The following is a 15,478-nucleotide window of genomic DNA, read 5'->3' on the forward strand; positions in this document are numbered from 1 at the left end:
AAAAATTATTTATTACATAACATGTAGTAAGCGGTCAGTAAAATATAACCATTAACATAGATGATGATAATAATGAGATTTGTTTACAGACAAGTCTTTCAGTATTCTATATAATAAATTATACTGTCAGTTTTGCTTTCAATAAATAAATGGTCAGTAACTTTCGCAATAATTAAAAAAAAAAATGTATTTATTACATAACATGTAGTAAGCGGTCAGTAAAATATAACCATTAACATAAATGATGATAATAATGAGATTTGTTTACAGACAAGTCTTTCAGTTTTCTATATAATACATATATGTATATAGAATAAAAAAATACTAATAAAATTTTCTCTGCTTAAAACAATCAGCTTTTTAGTGTTTCTAAATAGAACAATAATAAACCTTTTGTGTTCACAATTTTCTTTTCTATTAAAATTAGTATAAACAGACCTTTTCATTTGAATCATATTGTATATAAAAACAAAAATAGCTTTCCTAATTCAATAGTACAAATTTGATAGGCCTTATTAATTTTAATACTAAACAAATCTTTACTAAAAACACAAATTGACACGAGTGAACCGTTTAATATTTGACCGAGCCCAGTAAGAGTAGTGTGACAAAATAATGCGACAAAATATTGACATAAAATGTGGGATTGATATTGGAAAAGTCGAAAATAGACAACGCATAGAATATAGCTAAAAATACACTGAAATCGTAATCTGTAGACCTTTCCTATGTTGAATTATTGAGATGAAACTCGTGTCCGTTTGTGTTTTGGATAAAGTCGAGTCATTCACGAATGTATACATATTATTATTATTCTCCTTTTGCATATATTTAATGCATATTTTTTTACATTTTAATGCTGCATTTCCAATGGAGGAGCATGAGAGCCGGGTTTTACAAGCAGAACGAATCATAAATAAATAAATACATATTACAAATACCACGTTGCATCGAGTGGACATGTTTTGCTCTCTTTAAGAAATATATATAGTTTACAATGTTACTTATTTTTTAATGCACTTTCATGCACTTGACTATTTTCACTTATTTTTCGACACACAGTTAAAAAAAATTGACCCCACAGTCAAACTTAACTATTTTTTGATCGTTTCGCACTACCACTTGCTTTCATGCTCTCTATACAAATATACTTTTACTACACGTGTATATATTGATTGATATGTGTATTGAAATGTTTCTAATATGAGAATATATCAACTTAAAATCGTATGATTGTTTTTCTAATGCACCGTTATCATATTGTCAATGTCCGTTCTTGATTTTGATGCATTCTGCTTGAATTAAAGAATGATTTTGAATTAAATTTAAAATGTTTATACTATTCGATGTAATGCATGATGTTATAAACCTTACTTATAGTAGATGCATGTTTTTTCCTGTGGCTTTTGTGATTGGAACCTCTTCTACTGTTTTTTTTTTGTTTTTGTTTATTTATATATGTACGTATAACTGTTATATGTGAACATATTTTATACATATTTAATACGTGTGCGTGTGTGTGTAAATTGGCATTCATTGCTGATGTATTTATATGATATTAAATGTCATTTTAACAAATATATTTAGTGAAAAGTATTGTGCTTTTGAATTAATACTTTATGTACTATCTAAACTTTTCGTCTAGTAAAACTTTTAATATAATCCAATAAAATCTTCTCTAAAGTGACTCACACAATTGTTTTTCTTATTCATCCTCACATTATGTTTTTTAAATGATTCAATCTCAAAAAACTAGTGACTCAAATCAAATATTATATTTTTACTTATGTTTCAATTAAACCTATGTATCTACATTTTGATTTGAGTTCCTACAAATTTTTCCAATAAAAATGTAAAATAAATATTATAAATGTGCCAATTACATGTATATTTATTTTTATTAAACTAATAGCATACATACTCGATGTTCCTTAAATATACAATAACGTGTTGCTTAAGCCCTATAATACAGGTTTTTCATTCCAAATTGACCCTTTTTCATTTGAAATTAAAAATTTTTCAATTCAAATGTCAATTTGAAAAATTAATATAAAAAAAAGTTTTTTAAAAACATACCTCTTGTATAATTCGTATATAAAATTATTATTTCGAATAAAAACACCAATATTTTTTTTTACTACCGCCATCTATGTATAAAATTAATGACTACCAACTGTCACCGAGATTAAAAATCTTCGGACCTGAAATGCTTCTTATGGTGTGTACGAACCAAACCAACGAACGGTCTCTGGGCCAACTTTTTAAACCAGTAGCGTACAAAATATCGAAATAAAAATTAAATTTAAAAATTGAAATTAAATACAAAATTAAAACTATTATTATTATATTAAAATTAAATTCAAATATCAAAATAAAATTATAATCATTATATTAAAATTAAAATAAAATATTGAAAGTTAAAACAGAACATGCACAATTTAAATAAATTTTCGAGATTGACCTAAAATTAGATCATCAACAATCACATACAGGTAATCCTCGACTTAAGATGTTTTGACTTACGAAGATACGCACTAAGATCGAAAAAAAATCAAAGAATTATTATTTTTACTTCCCCGTAAAGCACAGTTACTGAGAATATCTCATGTATTAGTATGGGTGATCCAACGATTTTCGCTAGCCCGGGGTGTTGTCGGTTACATCAAACGGATTTTTTTATTCTTCAATTTTTTCTCGTCGAAATAAATCAAGTAATTAAATCATTTCAGAGGTAAAATTTATCGGATAATGTGTGATTATTAATTTTATTTCGACAAAAGAAAAAAAAACCCTTTGGCAAAACACCGACGGTTTTTTGTCAAATGTTTTTTTACCGATCATCGGTAGATTTTTTTTCGCTCGTAAGCAGAGAAATTATAATATTTCTCTGGTTGTAAATGCGTATCGTCGTAATTCAAAACATTGTTGTAATTCAAAACATCAACGATGATCTTATTTTAGCTCAATCTCGCTCTTTAGCTTAATTTTGATATTTAATTTCAATTTTTTAATTTAATTTTTATTTCGATATTTTGTACGCTACTGGTTTTAAAAGTTGGCCTGTGGGCCGTTCGTTGGGTTGGTGCGTAAGCACTATTATACGATATTTTATCTCTATCGTAATGGCGGAGGCTCCATTTGCTTATATTGATAACCAAAATGAACAATTTGGCAAAGTATGAAAACGATCGGATAAGAGGTAAACTTTTTCCTGAATTGTAATCGTTAGTTAAACGTAAAGGAGGTATGTAGAAAAAGGGTCAATGTGAAATGAAAAAGGGTCAATTTGAAATGAAAAAGCGTCAATTTTGAATGAAAAACCTATATATGTACATATATTTATAATATAATATGTATATACAATTGAATTGACTAAATTATAGAATAATTTTGGTGTGAATGGTACCCAGTATATCTGCTAGTTACCGAGGCCAAATAATAAACAAATACATATTACCCATTATAGAGTAATGGAAAGATCGACTTAAATTTAAGTACATATAATATATTTTACACCCGGCAAACATACAAACACACATTAAATTATAATCATACATACATATTATATATATTATAATTATAATACCATAAATAATTGCAATTTATTTGAAATCAATTGTCCAATATCTACATATAGCTGATTTGAAAATACAAAAACAATACTTTAATAATGATACATGGGACAGGCCTGCTCCTAAAGCTCTCAGTATAGAAAACGAATGGAAAATCAGACTCAATGCAACAAGTGGTCACATAATATTTCGTTTACAGCTGACGAAAGCTCTTTATAAGAATATATGAATGGTGTATCCATAGAAAAGTATCGATGCGGTGCAAACGATCGACAAGCGCCAGACAGACTGAAGCACAGATTAACGACACGTGTACCTTATGCGTGCGCACTGCTCGCACTTACACTAAGGGAAATCTACCCGAAATCCCGACACACACCTACCCTGTAAACGTTCTGTGCTTCTGAAACTTTAGTTCCGAATTTTGCCTTATTAAACTCGCCAGAAAGATCCAACTCAATTTTAATAATTACCATTTTAATAATTGCATCTGTGCACATCGAGAGGTTACTCGTCATCTGATGTGCAATCTATCATTCGTGAAGTCGAGAATTGCGTTTAAAGAAGCCATCCAGTTAATCTGTGGTTCAGTCTGTCTGGCGCTTGTCGATCGTTTGCACCAAACCCAAAAGTATATACAGTGCCGGCCTTACACCCAATGGCGCCCTTGGGCAATTGTTTCTTACACCCTTAGTAAAAAATGATAAAAATTGGATTACCATCCAATTTTTTTCCGGGCTTAGGACCTTGCTACAGTTTCAGGCAATGCCAGAAAAAGCATAGCAACACAAATGTTTGAATATAATTCTTGTAAATTATGCTGTTTTATAAAATTTATTACAATGAGTGGATTAATTTTACCTTGAACTTTATTTGAAAGAAGGGCTTTTCAATTGATAACTTTTCATTGCTAATAATATCAGATTTTGAATTCTCGGTGAGCTTAATTTGAAGATCGCCTCTTTCCAGTAGATTGTTTACAAAATACAAAAAGCCCCACATCTTTGAATAATCGTTTAACTGTTCAAATCTAAGATGTTTTTTTAGGAATATAATACACGTTATCAGTTAGAATCTTCTATAAATATATTAAAGCAGAAAATAGTGTAAAAAATCTTTGGAGAATATCGAAAAATGTATGCGATGTTACAGAAGATTTCGCAGCGTCGTATAGCACAAGATTTAAATTTTGGCTGCCAGTGGAAAACGTTAATTATAATACAAAAAGGAATGCGCCTTCACCCAATGAATAGAATTTGCCGAGTACAAATGTTGAGTTTAGAAAGTAGAGGTGCTTTTGGCGCTATAATCTAAACTTTTGTAGAGTCTTTGGCGCTCTAATTTTAAAATTTTAAGCGCCTTTGGCGCATCGAGCCGCGCCCCAGATAATTTGACGCCCTCGGGCGCCGCCTGACCCAGTCCCCTCTAAAACCGGCACTGAGTATATGTGTAAGTATGTATGTGTGTCATCAATCAGCTGGTGAGTTGAGTTTGATTTACCACGTGAGTCTGTGGTTTCTATGTTTGCCGATACTAAGCCCAATCTTAGATGAAAATATGTGGTAAATCAGACTCGAACCATGTAAACGTTATGAAATTATAGACTTGAATGAAATTGTCCATGTGTTTTTTGAACTGATTAAAATTTGAATGTTTTCGTCTAGGTTTGGGCCTGGTACTTATGCTTTATTCCTGCAACTATACGATTTCTGAAAACTTATCCTAATGTTTTATAGTCGTAACGGCCGTACAATGTCCCGTACCGGACGCACCACGTCATGGTAGAGCCATCTACACATCATGCGCATACAATTCCATCGTCAGCTATGAATGCAAGTATGGCTATCGACTTGTTGGAGACAATACCAGGCGTTGTGGAGCGGATAAGAAGTGGTCCGGACAACAACCGGTTTGCAAAGGTGGCTGAAATTCACCATTCTTCAAATCTCAACACAAAACATTTTGATTTATAACAAAATATTTCACGTAGAGATCAACTGCAGTCATCCTGGTCGACTTTACAATGGTTGGCTGGAGAATATTGAGGCCGGTACTGGACTTGGAGCTTCGATCATATTCCGTTGTCACGATGGTATGAGGATGGAGGGCAACTCGAGCACCGTCTGCCAACTGGATGGCACTTGGAGATATCCTTTACCGAGATGTTTAGGTGATTTAGTACATTGGTTTACCATTTCAATCGAATTTTCAAATCAGAAATAGCCGAGATGAAAATTTTTGTCGACTTTGTTCGTCTAATTTTCGGTTTCGACCATAGATACGCCCTTACGCTCTAAGCCGATCATCCTGTTGGACCAACAAAACAAAAAAAATTACAGATCATGCACACTCTCTCTCAGTAGCTAGTTAGCTTTTAAGTCGTTTTTCGAAAATGCCAACGTATTCAGTGAAATTGTGTTACAATTACTCAAGAAAACATAAAAAGGCGGATGGCATCACATATCATAAGTAAGAATTAATATATAATGTCTTCAATTATAGTAGTATTTTAACATATAATGAAATATCGGCGCAATGTATGTAGTCTTCTATGCACTGACGGAACAGCGGTCGACAACCTCTGCCACAGATGTCTCTAAATGCACACGTATATGTATCTTGTTGGCACTGAAGGAAATTCAGAAATCGACATTAAGTTTAAAACTACAAACAATGAACTAAATATTAAAGAGTCAGCTTTAAAATTGATCCTTGTGGAAGTTACTAATATTTAAATATTGTAATAGTTAATGATGGTTTTATTATAGCAACATACATTTGTAGTTTAATATAGTGTGTATAGCTAAATATTTTTTTCTTAATATGGCCTTATTAGTTTGGTTTACTGTCAGGCGGAGTGTCCAATAAAATAAAGTTATAAATAAAATAAAACTTCAGTGCATGTACATATGAACATAAACTGGTTGCTGACCACTGGCGACCGCTGCGTCGAACTTTTTTTTCACCCTGCTAGTTAGACCCCCCGCACCCCTCAGTTAATGGTGACAAAATATCCAACGAAATTTGTATGTAAAGGCATATCTATGTATATTCTATATCTATGGTTTCGACATATAATTGACAAAATTGTTTCGTTTCATAATGTAAGATAAGATATAAATGTATATTAGAAATATCTATATTTGATGTATATTAATTCTAAAGCTCCGTGTGTCGTCCCGCACGTCACACAAGGAAAAGTGATCCTCGTTCCAAGCAATATATCACAGGAAACCAACGACACATCACCATCGCCCACGACTCAACTCATCGGGTCGTCGACTATGGTCCATCATGGTATTTACATATATTGAGTGACTACTGGCACATTTTAGAATTCTCTTCTAAATAATAAATAAATTTTATGCTATTTTAACCACTTCATCGCCATAAGCGCACCGGTGCGCGCTCCTTCATATTTAAGGCTATGGCTCGAAATTAATTTTGATTTCTTCACAGCGACATCGAGAAATATCCTGTAATCCTAACGAAATTGAAAAAAGTCAATATTTTTCGTTAGTTTGTGATATATTCAAGAGGTAGTGTCAAGGGCTGGCACTAAATACATATAATAAAATAATTGATTTCCTTCGAAAAACATGATTAATTACACTGTTCGACAAATTATGACTTTTTGTTTCGTTCAGAGACGAGATATGACTTTTCTTATAGATCTATGCCCAGTGAATACGAATCTGGTAATAAAAAATGTTGATTATCTCGGGATTCGGAGATATGTGTTTTTTAAATCGAGCGATTTTTCTATATCTTGGTATTGTTCGGTCGATGTCTCAAAATCTGTCAATTTTCTGTTCAAAATGAATATTGGAATCTATAGTCGGGTATTTTATCTTTCATTTGTAGTACTTTTCAGCTTTCAAATCTCTCCGAGTAGTCGTCCAGTTCAAATCAAAAGTCAAAAGTACGTATTTTCATTTGGGATTTTTTCCCACTGTTAATACAATTTTATATTGAGTATTTTCTATTGAAACATGTTTATTGGGATAGTGTTCTGGCCAAACTGTTTTTTATTTTCGTTTAAAAGGGTTATTTATTGGAAGTGTGCTGAATTTTAAATCGGTAAAATTGCGAGCTAAATACTCATATTTACACGAATCTGAATTGAATTAATGGGGATAATATATTAAATTATCCTTATATGAGAATTAAATAAAATTCTACATAGAAAAATCATATTTCGGTTCTACTTAAAAAAATCACGGGGTTTATACAAACGCGTGGCGATTAAGTGGCTAATCATCTTTGAAGTATTTTTTCAAAAATACCTCACAAGAAAATTTATTTTTATTTTTTCAACTCAAACTCACAAGAGAATTTTTATTTTCATTTATCAAGAGTTGAAAATCATAAATAAAATTCTTTATTTTTTAACCAGTAATCACTCAGTGACTATTTAAATATTTTGATTATTTTATATAACAATCTAAATATAATTAATATCTATTTAATTGATTATATTATATTACTCAGGTGAAGCATTGATAGTAGACTGTGAAAAAAATTACGAATTTTTATCAAACAACCCTGCAGTGACGTGTAACAATGGCACCTGGACTCAAATTCCAAAGTGTCAACCAGCTCGGTAATTATTCCATTTTCATTTGAATTTACTCTACATATATATGTATGTACAGGGGCGGCTCGTATTTAAGGTCAACCGGGGCCCGGAACCATACCAATTTCTCCCAAAGGAAAATAAATTTTGTGTATTGTTGGTGACTCGTCAATAGTCAACAAGCATTTCTTTATCGCGCTCACCACGCGGTGAGTAGAATCGGTTCATAATTCAGTTCGGGGCAGTCGCTTTCTGCCATAGTCCCGTGGTCGCCAGCTTCAGTTTACCAGCTACTCTGGCACTTGCGAATGGTACTGTGTGTGGAATGTAGACGGTCATTCGAGGCAAATAAAAAAGATGTGTAGTTTCGTATACAGAAGCTTGCCTTTAGTTGATTTGTAAAGGTCTCTTAGGGGCAGAAAAAGTAAATTTTCGGTAAACGGCTTACATCCCAAATGTGAATCGCTACCAGGATAACCGCGGCTACGAAAATCGCTCGCGCGGATCTCTTGTCGAACAGGAAAATTTCCTTACAGAAAACTGTCCAAATATTGCTCAGCAAATTATTTTTTTACGAGATTTGGGCAGTTTTGAGCAATATTTGGGCAGTTTTCTGTGCGGCAATTTTCCTGTACGACGAATTTTCGTGCGACAGGAGATCTGCGTGAACGATTTTCGTAGCGGGAGTTATCCTGGTAGCGATTCACATTTGGGATGTAATCACTGAACCAAATTTTCAATCACAACGGGTTTGGTGCATCCGCTCTAAAATCGCCAGATTAACAGAACGGCAACTTTTAAAGTAATTCTCGTTTTCTAGAATGATAGATGCACATCAGATGACGAGTAACCTTTCGATGTGCACAGATGCAATTATTAAAATTGAGTTGGATCTTTCTGGCGAGTTTAATAAGGCAAGATTCGGAACTTATCGAATCTTGCCTTATTAAACTCGCCTGAAAGATCCAACTCAATTTTAATAATTACCATTTTAATAATTGTATCTGTGCACATCGAAAGGTTACCCGTCATCTGATGTGCAATCTATCATTCGAGAAGATGAGAATTGCATTTAAAGCAGCCGTCCGTTAATCTGTCGTTCAATTTGTCTGGCGATTTTAGAGCGGATGCACCGCATCCCAATGAATCAAGTCAATAATTTAAAAGTCATTTTCCTTGGATAAAATGGTACTAAATAAATATTACATAAGTTCATTTTTTGGAAAAAAATATGAAGGGGGGGGGGGGGTGGATTTAGCCTCTTCGTGCCCCACCTGTTTTTAAAGTCACGAGTCGCCCCTGTATATGTATACGAAGTTTGTTAATTTTATTGATTGATTAAATTGCAGGTGTAAACGATTGCCGAAGCCTCCACGTAATGGTATGGTGGTGGCTCCGAAGACCGAACATGGGATGCGTGCTCGGTTTCACTGCAAGGATGGATTCTCTCTCGTTGGTACAGATATGTTACAATGTTCTTTTGGTAATTGGACTGGTGAAATGCCTATATGTCAAGAAGGTATAATATATTTCAAATATTTTAAATAATTATTTAATAAAATTCAGTGGATTAATGTTAATGCTTTTCTTTAGTATACTGTCCGTTTCCTGGATACATAGAAAATGGAAAAGTATTACTTGTTGGAAATATGGGATTATACGACTATCGGCCATATGTAAAAAAGGTATATTTCTATTAGCATAACACTTTTATACATATGAAATTGAATGCCTGTCTGTGTGTCTCGTATAGGCTCCTAAACCACTGAACCGATTACGATGGAACTTTCAGAATTTGTTGTATGCATGTCCGGGAAGATTACTGTGAAAAAAAATCGCCCAAAAATATGTGTTTAAATGTGTTCGCTGCCTGCGTTTTTCCGACAAATGGGAACGGGAACGGGAATTGCATTCGTTATTGTGGCATTGCAACGCATTCCGGGTTCAGCTAGTGTTAAATAATATATATATATAGAATAGGGCGGAAACAATTCGATGATTAGTGACTTCAAAATTAACATTTTAATTGAAAAGTAAATATTCACTAACTAAATAGAAACATATTACATATAAAAAACTGTTGTAGCGTGGACGTGTAGAGGGGTTTCCGAGATCGGAGTGGAAGACGCAGTAGTGGTAGAGGTAGTTTATTGTTCTTGATTCATCATCCTGCCAGCTCCAAATGAAGCACAGACCTATACGGTGGGTAAAGTGTGTTCACCGTATTTCTGCCTATTAAAATACGGTTGTGTTTTGAAGAGAATCCATTTATTTATATTCAGTTTATACAAGAGTTATTGTAGGTACGAAGGAGCTAGTTGCTCACTTCAGAGGAGTGAGCTGGCTGAGCTTCAGATATTCACTCTAGCGTCTGGAGCTGGTGCGGTGGCCGGATGAACTGCCCGTTGAGTCCACTGTGCGGGTTTATATACATACATATGTATGGTAGTCCGATGGTGGCGTGTGCAAGGAATGTCGTTCGCGTTATGTGTTTCCTGTTTTTGTATTTTTGACATATGATACAGGTTTATCATTCGAAATTGACCCTTTTTCATTTCAAATGAAACCTTTTTCATTTCAAATTGTTTCAATGTTAATTTTAAAAAATTAAAAAGGGTCAATTTGGAATGAAAAACCTATATGAACATATACAATTTTGTTTTCGTTGAGCTTGACGTCCTTTGGAGCTTTAGCGCCCGGGTATTCTGCACCCTAAAATTATTCCTTAGAGCGGCCCTGGTTTCTTGAACGTTTAGCGTTAACGATTTTCATGTGCTCTGAAAAATTAATATATATTTCTAGGTGGTTAACAACAAGCAAATAATGTACGACTGCGACAAAGGATATGTCCTATTAGAGGGACCACCTGGTGCAACTTGTATCGGTGGACATTGGAGTCCTAAAGAACTCCCTAAGTATAATATTACTAACATTTTCAATTTATTATCACACAGTATATTTGAATGAGTTTCCCTTACTTTTTGTTTTGCTATACTCAATACAGTTGCACACTCGGTCAGCATCCAAGACTGAGATGGAGCCGTCGTCGTCGCTCTATAGAAATGTCCAAAATACGCTACGATCGGCTTGCATATCTGAGAAAGTACTACAACGAGCTCATGAAGAAAACAGCAGAGATTGCCGAACAGTTGAAGATTGAAGAGCTGTACAGGGACTTGGAGATGCAACACAGTTACAACGATGTCAGAAACAAAATACTACCACCGATCGACTCGGACAAGCATTACTATGTAAAGCGCGTTAAGAGAGGAGCAGAAAAATATCACGATAGCTTAAATAGAAAGTTGGAACGATTCAAACGTTCCTATGTATATCCAATGACTTACGGAGGCATGAACAGGCCTTTTTTATTCGAAATGCCTTTTTTAGAAGTCGGTCGGCCAGATTTGTACTATCAGCGTAAAATCAGAAGGAAACGTTCCGCCCCCGCTTACTTCACTTATCCAATGTATAATTTTAAACGAGGTTTGAGTGATTTGAATTTCTACAGAGAGCGCTTTGTGAGAAATCCTGCAATATCGAGATCGAAAAGAGAGGTTCAGACTTTAGCGTCCGGCTTATCTCGACACGTATCCAACGTTATTTTTTTATCCAAGCGCAACAGCGATACACAACGTTCAGACCACAACAGCTCACAGATTAATTATAAATCTGTCAAAAATAAAGAATTCAGATCATTGCCTAAAATTTCACGGGAAGACTTCATTAAAAGGATCAAAAGAACCAGCAGGAAAACTGAAAAACTTAATCAGACCACAGCCACAGTACCTAAAAGGTATTCGAATTATTGTATAGAATCCTAATTAAACTTAACCCTTTGAATGCTGAGCAATGCCAATCGGCGTTTTTCCAACGAGACCATGGGCCTGAAAAACGCCGATAGGCATTGTATTGTGAGCATGTACAAACACTAATCTTAACCAGGTAGCATTGAAAAAAAAATGCATTGAACATGGGTCGTGTAATGCGTGTCATTCATTTATCAACGTTTATAAAGATTCGTTTACACAATAGCAGAAATACCTGTTGAAAATCGCTAGCTGCTGAGTATTTTAGGTCGTGGCTTGGCATTTAAATTGTGAGCATTTCATTTTAACAACAATGAAGAAGATGGAACTAGTTTTGGAAAAATACATTCATCAACTTCTTTTGATTAATTTATATTGTTGCGTAGGGGTGGGTGGAGGATCCAAGTAAAAGGCCAACAGTCGTCTCACAGCATTTATTGATGATTAAGGAGATACACGCACTGTCACTGCTCAGTCCAGAATGACATGATATTGCCTACGTACCGCCTTATAAAGGGTAGATCTCTCAGGACGCCTAATCTGTTTACCTGTTGTATAGTCACGTATTCGGATATATATTTCCACGACATTGGGTCTCAGATATAATCTTTGGAAGTAAGTGCATGCACCTAGTTAATCCGATAACAGATATCCGTTGGTCTAAGTGCAATTCGCTCAATCCGCGGCGTACGTAACAATATATTAGAGAGTCTAAACACACCTTTACAAAACTCGAAATCCTTTGCGGTAATTATATAGGGTTTGTTTGGATTGGCTACCATTTTTATATCCGCTTTCTATTGGATTTCTTAATAATTCTAGTTGGAAATGTTGACGAAATTTTCACGTCAGCACTCAAAGGGTTAATAATATCTAAAAGGATCACAGAATACATACGTAGGTTTCCCATACTAAATAAATATATTACATTTCAGCAATAAAGACAATAAGAGTCGTCAGTTGGTAAATGGTACTCCATTAATCGAAGACAACAATGACCAAGTTGAAGCGACGAACGAACAGACAGACACTGCTGAAAAAGTTGGTGAAAAATCACCTGAACGTGGTGGTAAAAAAGGACGCGTAAAAGGACCATGTGAAGTTCTATCGAGCGAGCCATACGTAAACGTTGAAATTGTCAAATTTGGACGAGATCCCAACGTGAGCTACAGTTCCGGTACTGAGAACTTTCATATTTAAACATTATGTCTACAAAATTCGATGCTTATTGTACAATTAATATTACAGGCACTGTTGTGAGAGTTGCCTGTGGTAAAGGTTACGGCTTGAACCTTGGATATAACACGACAGCCAAATGCGTGCGAGGCAGATGGAAACCCATGAAGCCAGCTTGTGAAATCTGTATGTTGCTACACAAATACATATATGCTGAAATAAATTAACTTTTTTTTTGTAATGTGATTCAATATTTCAGTGCCTTGTCACATTCCGGCAACTGAAAATGGAATTTATAGTCTTTCCGGGACAGATGGAGGTGTTATCGACTCTGACATATTGCTAAACGAGACTTCAGACGTGCTCAATGGCCAAGTTGTACAGTTCTCTTGTGAAACGGGGTAATTTCCATATGTACATAACCTCTTCATAAAGCTATACCTAACCTTAAAAACTTTAACCTAAAATGTTATTATGTAGATATAACGTACAAGGAGCGAGCAATCTAAGATGTTGGCATGGTGAATGGGCCGTTACAAGCTTACCGGAATGTATTCCAGGTAGATCCTACAATTACATAGTATAGACTAAAACTCAAAAAATATTTCTAATTCGGACCCATTGTCAAGAATATGGTATTGAAAATCGTCCATTTGGTCTTTCTGATACTAATAAATCACATTTTTACTTGCCTTTATTTGAAACACCCTGTCAAATGGAAATATTTTAATATCATAGAGGCAAATATTTCATTCATCAGCCTATAGTTGTTGGCCATTTTAATTAATATATTCAGTGGCGGGTCGTTTTTAAGGGCAACCGGGGCATTGATTTAGGGGTGGGCAAAAATCGGAAATTTGAATGAACGGGAAATAACCGGGAACTTTGGGAAAAAAATTGTATTTTTTACATACCTCCTTTACGTTTCACTTACGATTACAATGCAGGAAAAAGTTTGCCTCTTATCCGATCGTTTTCATAATTTGCCATTGCCAAATTGCCATATTGTAAATGGATCCTCCGCCATTACGATGTGCAAAAATATCGTGTAAGACGCGTTTGAAATCTGCCCGGCGAGATAGTCGTTGACGTTTATCCGCCGTTTGTTTATTAGTTTTAAAGATAGATGGCGGTATTAAAATAAAATTATTGGTATTTCTATTCAAAATAATAATTTTATATGCAAATTATAGAAGAGGTATGTTTTTAAAAAACTTTTTTTTAATTTACATATTAATTATCAAGATTATGTAGGTAAACTTGATTATAAAATGAATTTTTTCATTCTATATTTTTCATACTTAAAATAATATTATATACAAAACATAGAGAAGGCTTGTTTTTAAAAAACTTTTTTTCTTACTACAGTTTTTTTTAACTTTAAAATCGAAGTGGTCGCCAACTTTGGTGTGTCCTCTATTCGTAGTCAGTGAGTCCGATTTGGTAAATATTTTTGGATTTCAGCCAAAATGTTCATGCCTTATTGTCTTTTTGATTCCTTGTATAGTCCGGTCAATTTAGACATTCAAGGATACATAAATTCACAACAAGCTGAAAGTGAGTAAAATTGTTCAAAACATAATTATAAATGATATGTCAAAATATCTCATCGTTCTGATACCTGGAAAAAAATTTACCTGAGGTCGAAGGTCAAAAATATGGGTTTTTCGCAATTTTCAGCAAAACGGTAAGTTTTATCATAAAATTACCTCAGACAAAATTTGTAGATCATAAAATTATCTATAAAAAATGTATCAATACTTTTTTTTCTAAGAGCCACCGTTTCTACCGTATAACGATTCAAGAAGTTGTAATTGTCATTATATGTACACGTTTCCACGCCACCTCATAGGTAGTGTACTTAGCGCGTTTTTTTTAACGTGGTTTCCCCAGTAGGCCTATTCCACAGGTCTGTTGTGATTCTGTTTAGTTTGAAACTATTGAATAATAACATATATTAGCAAGGGTTGGAAATGATAAAAGCGATGGAAATTAAAAAAAAGTAGAGAAATTTATTCATCTGATTCATAATCTTCAAATACTTCTTCTTGTTCTTCTTGATCTTCTTCTTAATCTTCCTCTTCTTCTTCTTCTTCATTCTGGGTGTACGTAAATTGCTCAAAAAGTGATGTATCGCATGTCTCCTCGTTGATATCAAACGAATCCTCTACTGTTGGTGATTCAACATTAGAACACGACCAGCCTTGACAATTTGTACATGCGAGAGAACAAAACAGTCCAAGTTTTTTGCAACCACATTTAGCACTGCTTCCCTTTTTACAGTTGCAAAAAATAGTGTTTAGCAGTTTTTCCGGCGCAGGTGGGAGTAAAGTCTGAATTGATTC

General features: G+C 34.1%; 1 protein-coding gene across 1 annotated transcript in view; it reads left to right on the forward strand.

Annotated features, from left to right (window-relative positions):
* Hasp (Hig-anchoring scaffold protein) overlaps positions 1-15,478 on the forward strand; it is a 63,371-nt gene that overhangs the window by 25,540 nt on the left and 22,353 nt on the right. Inside the window, exons 8-19 of the mRNA XM_077427114.1 lie at positions 5,309-5,491; positions 5,563-5,742; positions 6,738-6,869; positions 8,064-8,175; positions 9,498-9,667; positions 9,742-9,833; positions 10,951-11,063; positions 11,153-11,944; positions 12,893-13,134; positions 13,206-13,319; positions 13,393-13,534; positions 14,641-14,690. Coding sequence (XP_077283240.1) covers positions 5,309-5,491; positions 5,563-5,742; positions 6,738-6,869; positions 8,064-8,175; positions 9,498-9,667; positions 9,742-9,833; positions 10,951-11,063; positions 11,153-11,944; positions 12,893-13,134; positions 13,206-13,319; positions 13,393-13,534; positions 14,641-14,690 — 2,322 coding nt within the window. The remainder of the gene's footprint in view (positions 1-5,308; positions 5,492-5,562; positions 5,743-6,737; positions 6,870-8,063; positions 8,176-9,497; positions 9,668-9,741; positions 9,834-10,950; positions 11,064-11,152; positions 11,945-12,892; positions 13,135-13,205; positions 13,320-13,392; positions 13,535-14,640; positions 14,691-15,478) is intronic.

The sequence above is a fragment of the Arctopsyche grandis genome, chromosome 3 (genome assembly GCF_051622035.1).
Source record: "Arctopsyche grandis isolate Sample6627 chromosome 3, ASM5162203v2, whole genome shotgun sequence".
NCBI classification, from domain to species: Eukaryota; Metazoa; Arthropoda; class Insecta; order Trichoptera; family Hydropsychidae; genus Arctopsyche; species Arctopsyche grandis.